Source organism: Ailuropoda melanoleuca, chromosome 2 (genome assembly GCF_002007445.2).
Source record: "Ailuropoda melanoleuca isolate Jingjing chromosome 2, ASM200744v2, whole genome shotgun sequence".
NCBI lineage: Eukaryota > Metazoa > Chordata > Mammalia > Carnivora > Ursidae > Ailuropoda > Ailuropoda melanoleuca.
In genome coordinates, this window is record NC_048219.1 from 112,443,705 (window position 1) to 112,456,558 (window position 12,854).

A 12,854-nucleotide genomic window follows, 5' to 3' on the forward strand; every position below is an offset into this window, starting at 1 on the left:
AAAAACAAGGGGTTGCTGAAATTGAGATAATGGAGGGACCATCGAGATAAGAAAATTACTTATGGTGAACATCAAAGTATGCAGTCAGACTGCCTCGTGGGACTTGCTTTCACTTACAGTACTGACATCTGTCTCCAGTGTGGTCGGGCTGGCAGTGGCAGTAGGGCTGGTTCCCAGCAGTCACACTGCAGGTCCCTCCATTGTGACAAAAATCCTCACAGACTGTCTTACCACAGTTTGGTCCAGTGAACCCCAGGGCACAGCTGCAGGTGGGTCTCCCTATCAGAAAAGAAAAAGTAACAAAAAGGAAATTATTTGACTGGAATTGTTTATTTTCATGGAATCCTCACTAGATGAGAAACAGGAAGCCAATATTATGGTCAAGGTTTGTCCACTACTTATTCTTGTGATTTTAGGCAGTAACTTGACCTCTGTGGGTCTTAGTTTTCCCATGTTCCAACGAAGCCTAGATTAGAAGATAACTCCAGTTCACATCACATAAAATAACAGGAGCTCATTTTACAAATAATTACATATTTATACAGGTGTGTAATGCTCTGAAGTGCTTGTGTTATTCTTTGTACTTCCCTGTTCATGCCCATTTTGCTTTTTGAATTAGTTTTATTCTACTCATATAGTAATGCAGATTGTATTATCCATTTGAATATAAAATAATCATATTTCTTTTTTTTTAGTGTTCAACAATTCATTAGTTGCGTATAACATCCACGTGCCCTCCTTAATACCTATCACCCTGCTACCCCATCCCCCATTCCCCTTTCCTCTGAAACCCTCAGTTTGTTTCCTGAAGTCCAGAGCCTCTGATGGCTTGTCTCCCTCACTGATTTCTTCCCCTTCAGTTTTCCCTCCCTTCCCCTATGGTCTCTGCGCTATTCCTTATGTTCCACATATGAGTGCAACAGTATGATAATTGTCTCTCCCTGTTTGACTTATTTCACTTAGCACAATCACCTCAGACAATCATGTTTCTCAGTGTTGAATCATCATGTACCACCATTGCTAAAGCATGAGTTTAGACTTACAAATAAATATTTTAATAAGTTTAAAGTGGGCATGCCATCTATAATGTTTATGCAATTAGTTATTTTAGTTGATGTAAATATACATACTGCATTTAGTATATAAGCACTTAGTAAATTCTATTTTACTTCATTTTGAGATTTTTTATTCATGGGAAAGGACTGTCACTTGTATGTCTAGGAAGATGATTTAAAGTCTAATGATAATAGCACACGAGAACAAGTCTAATGGATCATCTATGGATATTTTTCTTTATTGGCTCTGTGGAAACTAGCATCACAAATAAAGGTGAACAACACTTTAAGGTGTTTGGAATATAACACAGTTATCTGTTATATCAGGAATGAGTCTAACTGCCTGGAATGTCAACCACTGTGTGAAATATGGGGTACAGAACTAGCTCTGTAGGAGAGATTAAGGAAAATAAAATGAAATAATGGCCATCATTTGTAATGGGGAAAAATGAAGTGTAGAGGTTGTGCAAATGTAAAGAAATAACATGAAAGAGAATAAAAAAGAAATTTAGTTATAGATCTGAATTAACTAGGACTTGGAAATGTCATTCAGTTGACTAGCAGCAGAGAGGATCCAACCATCTCCTCTCTCACCTTTGTAGACACGAAGCATCATTAGAATGGTCATAAAAATGTATGCGTATAAGGCTTAGACTTGAAGTGTGAAAATAATACAAGTTTTCTCGATTGCCATAGATTCTATATTCTTCATTTTTTTGAAAAGCACTCATATGTGAAAAAAGGCCTCCAAATAAAATCCACCTACATTTCCAAGAGAATAAATAAGTTGAGGTTTCACAACCTATTTATTTATTTTGCTCTAAAAGCTCTCCACATACTAAAACATGCTTGAAGCTATTGCTTCTCAATGAAGAAAGTTACATACATTTTTGTGGTGAGTAGCATTGCTTTATAACATACACAAATATTATTAGTTTGGTGGCAGATAAATGCTCATTAATAGGTTGAGAAGTAAATTTTACATACATTAAAGCCTGAGTCACATCATGTTTTCCATTCCCAGAATATGGCTTTAAAACTTTTAGCTAAATATTTTTCTATAATGGTAGTGAATTTTCTAGCTGTTGCTTACATATAGACAAAATATCTTCACAGGAACAACAATGGGTAAAAAACAAAGACACAAAAAAACAGAATGAATAGTGGTAGAAGATGATGAGGACAGAATTGTTGGAACACTGTTACTAAGGAAAATGAAAGCCCTGAACAAAAGAAGTAATTCCTCTTCATCAACAAGAACCAGTGAATGCCTTACAGAGAAATAGAACAAATGAACAGGAACACAAATTAACATGAGCTAAATGTGAAACAAAACAAAAAGTACGGAAGAAATAAAAATTCATTAGAATAATCAAAAAAGAGCCATACGGTGGTAGGACTCAAGCACTGTAGATTTAAGTTTTTCTCCATTATTTTCTAGGTTTTTTTCAATTAGGAGTGGCAAACATTAAAGTGATAAAGTTTGGAAGAAACAAATGCAACTCACTAAGGCACTTGAAAACTGCTCTATCCCAGTCACTGAGAGAATGGTACCATGCTTTTATCTCATCTATAGCTGTTTTGAAACTATGGCAGAGTGACCAGGTTGTCCCCCACCTCCACCCCCAGCATATGCCTCACATCATTTAGATTCTGGCTGAATTATTTTCAAAAGGCTTCCTTCTCTTCCTTTAAAAAGAAGATTTCTTTTTGACAAGTAGAAATCTTCATATTCAGGGGGAACATTACCAACTTGAAGCTGTGTGTTGATACAGCAGATCTTTTGTTTGCTGATGGGAAATGAACCATCTGTCACAGAACTTTATAGTGGGCTCCATCTAATATTTTCATGAATCTCTCTGGTGCACCCTAACAAGTTGCATTGGGTTTATTTATAAAGGTTTTTTAGGTAGTTCAATTTGATTTTGGCATTTGAAAAGGCAACGATACTGTTAGGATGACTAAGGTATAGATTTATAGCAGTGAAGCGTCCAGGGAGCTTGGGAGTTGACAGCCTACAAGGGTAGCATAATCAGAAAGAGCATCAATTAACCTGAGGAAGGAGGGGGAGGACCAGTTTGTTGCCTCTAATCAGTCTGCTTTCTACAGCATTCAGACCTTTAAAGTGTGCGTTGTCAGACTGCCTGAATATAGACGATCTGTGCCAATTACTGGTGATGGGACCATGAGCATCACTTCTCTGCTTCTTTCCCCCATGCAAAACATGGGGATAATAACATGGGGTTGTTGTGTAGAATCAGTAAAGTAATGAGGTTATACATGCAAAGCATTTCTAAAGGTACTAGGCACATAGCACGCAGTGACACTTTAGCTCTGTTTTTTATTCTTACGGTTGTTATTTCTACTGAGATTCACCATTTATCATTTTGTAACTGTGTCCTAGAGAGACACTGTAACATTCTAAGAAAATCTTTTGGAAATCTGTCTTAAATTACACATTTTATCTCCATTATTTACTTAAGATAAAATTAAATTTGAATTCGTATGGGATAAAGCAGAAATCTCCAACAACCTCACTCTCAGATTCCAACATCTTTAACTATGAAGGATGGGTCTTTCTCTCTCTTTATTTTCTTAACATGCTTAATTCTACACTTTAAAAAGAAAGAACACACACTCACATACAAACGCCACAAAACAAACACAAACAAAAAGCACACCTAGTGTTTTTATCAAGTCCATTTACTTGTATAATTTCAAATTTTGATATATACTTGAGCTTTTTAAGAAAGAGTCTACACTCACAGCTTCCAGTTCTACCAAATAAATGACAAATCTTTGATCATGAAGTCACATTCCAATCCTTCACTGGGTTTACAGTTTTTATTTTTTTTAACATACAAAACGATGTACCTTAATCTGTTACTTCTCTTTGTTATTTCAGAAGAGAGGACAGATCCCTCAATATGTATGTATTGTTTGCATAAATCAATTCTGATTTCCTAGTGGTAAGAAAGGTTTAGGGATGGAGAAGTTAATGTGTGCTTTCTTTACTGTGTATTTATGTATGCTTGCAAAGCTTATCTCTGATCTCTTAATCCCTAAATCCACTGATTTCTTTTCAATCATCCTCCTCCTCAAATGTTTCCCATAATTCTATGCATTTTATTCTTGAAATTTATTTTTTATTTTATATTACACATTTTATTACACACCTACTTTAAAAAAATTCTCTCTCTACTTGGTTTCTAAGACACTACTGTTGTTGATTTCCTTTTTTTTCTTACTGTCCTTTTGAGTTGCCTTTATGTTTTCTCTTTCTGTCTCTTAAAATATATTCTTCTGAACTTCTTGGTGATAAAATTTCATGGCTTCAATAACTGTCTCTCTATCCAAATACTTCAGTCTCAATTTTCTGACTCAGGGCTCGTTCTCCTTCCAAAATGACAGACCTTCATTCTCAGTCTTTGTCATGTCTCAGTGTGTCTCTGGCTCCTCAGTATGTTCAACTGCCCCATGACCCACAAGAGAGAAAATTGTTCCCATAAACATTATCCTGGTAGCATACATGATTTCCGTAGAGTAGGTTCTCCCAGTGCTAGGTCTGCTCCATATTCAAGTTTGACATTATATGCTAGCAAAGTGCTTTACTAGCTGTGTACAACAAATGGAGCTTAGTTTATTTGCTCCATTAATTTATTATTAATTTATCTGTTTCTGTTCATAGACAAATGGAAACTGGTTGCATACAGCTTCAAAAATGTGTCAGCAAATTTTCATGCAACAAGGTAAATAAATAATAAACTGTTGAGACTTAACTGGACAACCAATGGTAGCTAATGTCAAATATGGCAAAAATACAACTAAAGGTGCTGATCATAGGTAGTCAATAATATATATTATTAAGGAATATTCATTGACACAACTAAAGATTTTATTGCTCATAAGAAAAATGGAAATGTCTTAGATTCTCACAGAGTTCTTGAAATTTCACTGGTCTTACATGGCCCTTACATACCAAAACTAGTCTCAGTAAAAATGGTTAATTCTGAAATATTTCATAAGAATATTTAACAGGAACTAAATACATTTAATAAATTTGGTGCATTATTAAATTGTTTTTTGGTATCAGACCTGGGAATCAAGTCTTATCAGATATTTATTAATTGTGTGGCTCTGCAAAACTTACATTTCCTCACTAGATCTCATTTTGCATCTCATTATGTAACATGGTGCTAGTAATGCCTACTATGTGCTGGTAAGACACATGGCACAATGTCTGCCACATAGCAAGTGTGGTATATGGTATTGGTAGTGTTATTATTAGTAGTTGTGTTGGTATTATTATTACTATTAGTACTTTTATTAAACAAATTATGAACCTAGGTTATTATTTAAACTTAACTGAGTACATATAAGAAACTACATATGGAATCCCAATATACATTTTTCATATGTATTCTTTTGAAAATAACATATATCCATATATATCAGCTCAAAATCATATTTTAAAATATATAATAAAAAGGAATCTTTTCTATTACATAGTTAGGTAACTATATGTATAATTATTTACCATTAGTCCTTGTTAAATGAGCATTAAATTTGTATGATTTGGTTATAGTTTACCTCTGGACTTATTTGACTATATGTTACTATTGTAATATAGTCATAGCTCTGGTATAGTCATTTCTCTGGTATGGGTAGAAAATATTGTTGATTTTCAGTGATAATAGGCAATGTCTTGGAGCACTGACTTTGGAATAACCTACATTCCTGGATTCTAGTTATCTTACATAACCATTCTAGCTCACATCTGAAAGATACCACAATGTTGACATGATAAGGATTAAATAAGGTAATGTGCCTAAGGAATTCGCTAGAGTTCTTGGCATTTATTAAGCATTCAAAATGTAGTAGTCACTATAATAAAATATCACAAAATTTCCAGAATATTATAATTACTGAACATATATTCCATATAGAAATGACTATTAACTTGCTAATAATTTTAGAGTAAAATTTGCTGTGTAGCCAATTTGGTCAAGTAAAATATGAAAAAAAATATCGATCAATCAGTATGCCCAAAAGCAAATATTCTTATTTGAATATTATAAAGGTATATCTGTTGGCATTTTTCAATAATTTGATGTAATACTGGTGTCTGTTTTTAAAAGCTAGCTTTATTTATTAAAGAGTTTTTAAGCTGATTATACAGATGCTACTCATCAGTGTGATTTAATCAATATTGTATGACTTTAAGTAGGTAAAATTACTTCTCTGCTCAATATTGGACAAATAAATCATTACTCTTTTTTCTATACAAACAAAATGCTAGAAAATGTGTGGTTGATTGCCATGAAGGAATGCTAGCAAAATAATTACATGTGAACTTCCTATGAGACAGTGACAGTGTTTATTACTTCTGAGGGGTAGATACCTGCTAGTGAACATCATTAGTCAGTTCTCTTTTCAAGCAATTTATCTGAATTCATACTCATTTGTCAACGGAACCATGCATCCTACCCTGTTTAATTTGGTACTCATTGAGTGAGTCTGGTGCTTGTAAATTTTTATCCCTGGTTGTAATGTTTTCTACCTAACTAGTCTTCTATATATACAGTCATTGTTTAGTTCAAATGGTCTGATAAATACGTTGAGTCTAGGCAATAGAATTTAATTGACATTTACACTGCAGAGCATATTTACAAATGCTTACATTTAACGTTCTGTGAAAATACTATCTAAAAGTTACATACTCTTTACTCACAACATCTTTACTATTTGAACAAAACCCACATTCTTGTTCTTTTATATGGGATAAAAATAATAAGCTGAGAGACACAGCATCATTTGGATAGATACTAGATTGCAGTCAGAAAGCCCATCTCCTGACCCCTTACCCTCAAAACCACTCTGCTTCGTGAAATCCGTCTTCACTTCTGACTTAGATTCAAGTAATAAAAGTTTTGAATGCTTAAAAAAATTGCTAGTCTTTTTGATAAAGAGATTTGGCATTCTACTTTTCCACTTTACATAATGTTTTCCTGGACAGAAATGAGTGCCCATTTATACATAATTTTAGTAAGTTGACTATATCTGTCGAGTTGTCTTAAGTATCATAAAGATCACAGACAATGATTCAGTAAAGCCTGAAAAAGAAAAGGAGAAACTGTGGACCTTACCTAGCACCCTCCCAGATACTACTTAATATATTCTGACATGTTTCAAAATATAGGTCACAATCTATTTATACTTCTGGAAAGTTTGTTTTCAGCCAGCTTTGTGAAAATTAGACTGAAATATTTTTGTGCTTTCTGTGAATACAAGGAATCAACTCAAACCTTCTGAGATTACCTTAGAAAGCTGTAAGACTTAATAGTTCGTACTGCTCTCACAATGTGGTCCAAATGAACCAGTAACTGATTCAAAAAGTCAACAGCAGAGTTAGGATCTTACTTTCAATCTCTCATAGGTTTTTTGTGAAGGTGCAAGGACTGGGAACAGCACCTGGCACTCACTAAGCAATCAAATATATATTAATTACCATGATCCTGGCAATAATAACAGTAATTATTTTAATTTATAATAGTTATCATTACTTAGTTTTTAATTCTAACTGCAATCCTGTTCACCCTTTATCAGGATGTTAATTAGATGACTGTGTATTTTATGTCCTAGGTACAGATATGACTTGAGAAACATCAGTATTTACGTTTTGTCATTAGTCCCATGATGTTTTGAGGGTATCCAAAAGCTCCTAGCTTAACTTGCCTTCAAGCAAACATTTTTGGGGCAGCCATATTTGATCTTATTTGATGGCAGTCATATATGCCACCTTCATATTTGGGGCAGTGTCCCGGACAGAAAGAGCCTGAATGAACGAGAAAGAAAAGTCTCACCATCTACTTATTTTTTAAAGGCCCTTCCCATTACAGTGAGAAGTAGTGAGAAGAATCTTTTTTTTTTTTTTAACTTTCCTTAATAGGGGCCACTTTCCTCCTATTTTAGTTCCAGGGACAAAATCTTTTACTGCCAAAGTCCATAGATATGGTAACAGGGAGAGTCACAGTGAGAGCTTCTGTTTTCTTCTTTCCATATTCATTTAACACATCTAATACAAATGTATTATCTACTATAAAAAAAATTTGCACTGTCACTCCTATACCTAGGCAGTCCTGTTTTTGTGCACTTCCAAACTCCTTAAATTAAAAGCTGTCTTCCCTTCTGCATAACTCCAAACTTTATGGGTGAGAGTGTTTGGGTATATTGCCCCAAATTTACAAACTCTCTTGCTCTGTTACTCTAAATCAGCTGTGTAGAAAACCTTGATTCATTTTAATATGAACATTAAAAGTCTAAATAACAGAACTCTAAGAATAAGGAAAATAGCAACAGTATCAACATACTGTAGAGAATAAATATTTACAAAAATGAAGATTAATTGTAAATATATATAATCACATAAATATCCTCACTATATTCATGATGAGAAAAATTCTTCAATTATTCTCTGTTTTCTATAATAGAATGATTGAGTAATTCAATCCTTTACTCTCATTTCCATTATTTTGCCCAAAGCAAACTTTATCTTAATATCCTTCTATGAGTAGATCATAGAAATGAACTACATGCACCCTTGTCAATATAATCAATGTCAAACTATTTCATTTTGTAGTACTTTCCTATATGAATATAGTTCATATATTTATTTTTAGCTTTCTCTATTATAAAAAAAAAACTTAAGGAATGAAGAAACACTCAATGCAAAATTTTAATTATGCCTCTCAGATGTGTGCTTTTAATTAACTGGTGACATTTCCTTTGTTCAATTTTTATAGTTCTATACAACTGTCATAAACTTATAAATTTTAATTAAGGCTGCCCCAAACCCTAGTCATATAGTGTCCACATAGGAATTTGCCAAAAGGCTTAACCGTACGTAAACCAACAATGAATAAATCCATGAATTGCCCGCTGGGATTTGTTTAACAAATTAACATTTGTGTGGAGATAATGAGGTTCTACAGTTTATAATACCAAACAATATTTTTATAAAACCATATTTTAAAAAGTAAAAAATGCCTTGTAGATGACTTAATTGAATATGATATTATTAGTAATAATAGATGCTCTATGACAATAAACTACATGGCCATATCTCAAGTTAAATTCATATAAGGACTCATTTATATTACCAATTTGAAATATAATTTTTTTCTGAACATGTTATCTATGTAAATCAAGATCTAATAATCTACCTGGGTGCAAAGATAAAATTGATATATTATAAATTTTAAGAATACAGCAAGATCTGGACAAATGATTTGAACAAAACATTAAAAGTTATACTGTATCCACATATAGTTCAGGATCCATTAACAGGACAGAAATTTAATGTTTCATAGAGATTTGTCCTTGTGGATCCATTGCAGGTTGAATAGATATTCATAGTTTGGAGTACAAAACTCTTTTTCGTTTAAATACTTCTAAAGGAAAATATAAGAAAATCATCTGGTTGTAACCCCAAAATTTTTATTATCTTAATGAGAAAATTAACAATCAAATAATAAAATCTTTAAACAACTCATTTGTGTAAGAAAAGCTTCTCCCCTAAAGGAAATGGTATCTGTGTTACTAAAATACAATTACAGGTCATATCCCTTTACCACACATTCATTCAGTTTTAATTTGCATGGTCCCAGTACTAAAATTTCTCCCACAACAATAGAATATACTCTACTGTAAGGAGTAGCTTCTCTTAGGCAGAATGAAAATATATAGTAAGATCTGGTGCCTTTTTATTTCAGTCAACTTGCTGAATATGTTTTCAGAATTCTATTAAGGAGCTAGAATACCTTAATTATCAATTAATCATAAGTCAAAAATATTTATAGACATACAATTATCAAATTTAGAGAAAGAGTAATGCTTTTACTATTAGAATGCAAATCAGAAACAGTTTGGTTCCTCTGAACTCCATTGAAAATGCTTCTTCATGTGGCTCTTTCCCTTAGCACTATGCTAAATACTTCAAAGAATAGCATAAGCAATAGAAGCAGTGAGAACTCCCAGTAAGACAGAAATTAACCGTGTAGGGAATGTGAAGATCATATGGATTAATTTTCCATTTGACTAAATTTGCATTTATTGTAGTAGAATTAAATGTGCATAAATTGCACTTTAATAGTTGCATAGTGTCCTTTGCACTGAATTTTAGAATTTACAAATTATATTTTTATTATGCATTGGGGTTAATTTTTCCCATGGGAACATATTTTGAATATAATAGCACTAAGTAGAAAAATATATTTTAATGTTCACTTACGCACTGTAGCAAACACTTTTTGCAAACAGAGCTATTGCATAAATTAATAAGAATTTCAGTATATCTTAACATGTAGTAACCTGATATTTTCAAAGCATATTATACACTGTATTGCAATGCCAACAAAGTAGTTATGATTTTAGATAAGAATTATGATGCTATCAGATGTACTGATACATGTATTTATATTTAACTTAATTTTAAACTTTAACCTAATTTAATTTAATTTTCAATATCAAATGAGTTTTAGCATTAGGCTAACTGTTTAGTTAAAAAAGAAAATGCAAAAGAATGAAACTGGATCACTTTCTTATACCGTATGCAAAAATAAATTCAAAATAGAGTAAAGACTTAAATGTGAGACAAGAAACTATAAAAATCCTAGAGGAGATCACAGGCAATAACCTATTTGACATTGACCCTAGCAACTTCTTTCTAGAAATGTCTCCTGAGACAAGGGAAACAGAAGAAAAAACAAGCTGTTGGGACTTCATCAAAATTAGAAGCTTCTGCACAGTGAAGGAAACATTAACAAAACTAAAAGGCAACCTAAAGAATGGGAAAAGATATTTGCAAGTGACATATTTGAGAAAAGTTGGTATTCCAAATATATAAAGAACTTATAAAACTCAATATCTAAAAAAGAATAATCCAATTAAAAAATGTGCAGAAGACATGAATAGACATTTTTCCAAAGAAGACATACAGATGGCCAACAGACACATACAAAGGATACTCAACATCACTGATCATTAGGGAAATGCAAATCAAAACTACAATATCACCTCACACCCTTCAGAATGGCTAAAATCAACAACACAAGAAACAGCTGGCGTTGGTGAGGATGTGGAGAAAGGGGAACCCTCTTGCACTGTTGGGGGGAATGCAAACTGGTGCAGCCCTCTAGAAAACAGCATGGAGAGTCCTCAGAAAGTTAAAACTAAAACTACCCTATGATCCAGCAGTTGTACTACTAGGTATTTACCCAAAGAATACAAAATACTAATTTAAAGGGACAAATGCACCCCGATGTTTATAGCAGGATTATCTGTAAGAGCCATATTATGGAAACACTCCAAATAAAAGAAGTTGTGTGTGATATATATATATATATATATATGAATATTACTCAGCCTTAAAAAAAAAATCTTGTCTTGCTACAACATGGATGGAGCCAGAGAGTATTATGCTAAGCGAAATAATCAGAGAAAGACAAATACCATATGATTCTGTATGTGAAATTTAAGGAATACAACAAATGAGCTAAGGGGGAAAAAAAGAGAGAGAGGGAGAGGCAAGCCAAGAAACAGTCTTAACTATAGAGAACAAACTGATGGTTACCAGATGGGAGGTGGGTGGGGGGACTGGTTAGATAGGTGATGGGGACTAAGGAGTGCACTTGTGATAAGCACTGGGTGTCATATGGAGGTGCTGAATCACTCTGTTGTACACCTGAATGTTAACTAAATGGAATTTAGATAAATATTTTTAAAAAATCTCTACCTTGAAATGTCAAAATAAAAATAAATAAAAAAGAACAGATTTTGGAATCTAACATATAAGGATTATAAAACTGATTTTACTTAATCATTCTAAGCCAGCATCAGAATATCTGTGAGCACTGAGCCCTGTCACATGGTACGCCCTCAACACATGATAATGATCACTACTATTGTTACTTGTTACATTTTGTGACTTGAACTTCAATATACTGAATTTAGAATAAATACTATTATGTTGAATTAATAATTAAATTTAATTTGTGTCAATCTATTCTTTACAAAGATATCAGGAATTAAATTTCTAACATTAAGTATCCTTTTTATATTTTTCACATATAAGGAAAAATGCAAATTATTAAATGCACAATGAAATTCAAATATTCACCCAGAGCTGATGGTATACAGGTTCCTCCATTTTGGCAGTAGTTGCTACAGTGATTGACTTCACATCTGTCTCCTGAATAACTAGGCCAACAGTGACACCTCAAGTCACCCTTCTCATTTAAAATGCATCTTCCTCCATTTTCACAAGTCAATTTACATGAATCATCTGGTTATAAGAAGAAATGTACGAATTGGCATGCTATTCATTGGGTGGTAGAATAAGAACAATTCGCATATACGAAAATTAAATATTCAGATTTACTTTTTTTTATAAAATTCCCCCAATAAATACCCCTAATATAAAAGTAGAAGAAGCAAAACACCATAAATGTCATCTGAAACAGAGAAATTGATTTTAGCCACATTGAAAGGTGAATACAAATACTGAATTAATTTTTATTCTTCTTTAGGCTTAAAGAGTTATTAACCATTTCTTGTATTTATTAAAACATTAAATAACAAAACCAGCTGAAACTTCCTAAAATCAATCAATACATTTTCTTTATGATATAAGCAAACGTGGTCTATTTTTTAGGACTGTTTGATATTAAACCAGACTGAAATATGTAAGATAAATTTAGTGTATATATAGTATATATAGTGTGCATATATATGATATATATA

At 32.7% G+C, this 12,854-nt stretch overlaps 1 protein-coding gene across 1 annotated transcript in view; it reads right to left on the reverse strand.

Moving 5' to 3' along the window:
- Window positions 1–12,854, reverse strand: part of LRP1B (LDL receptor related protein 1B) — a 1,837,899-nt gene that overhangs the window by 59,882 nt on the left and 1,765,163 nt on the right. Inside the window, exons 82-83 of the mRNA XM_034642051.1 lie at window positions 12,232–12,396; window positions 118–279 (exon numbers count right to left, since the gene is read on the reverse strand). Of these exons, the coding sequence (XP_034497942.1) occupies window positions 118–279; window positions 12,232–12,396 (327 nt within the window). The remainder of the gene's footprint in view (window positions 1–117; window positions 280–12,231; window positions 12,397–12,854) is intronic.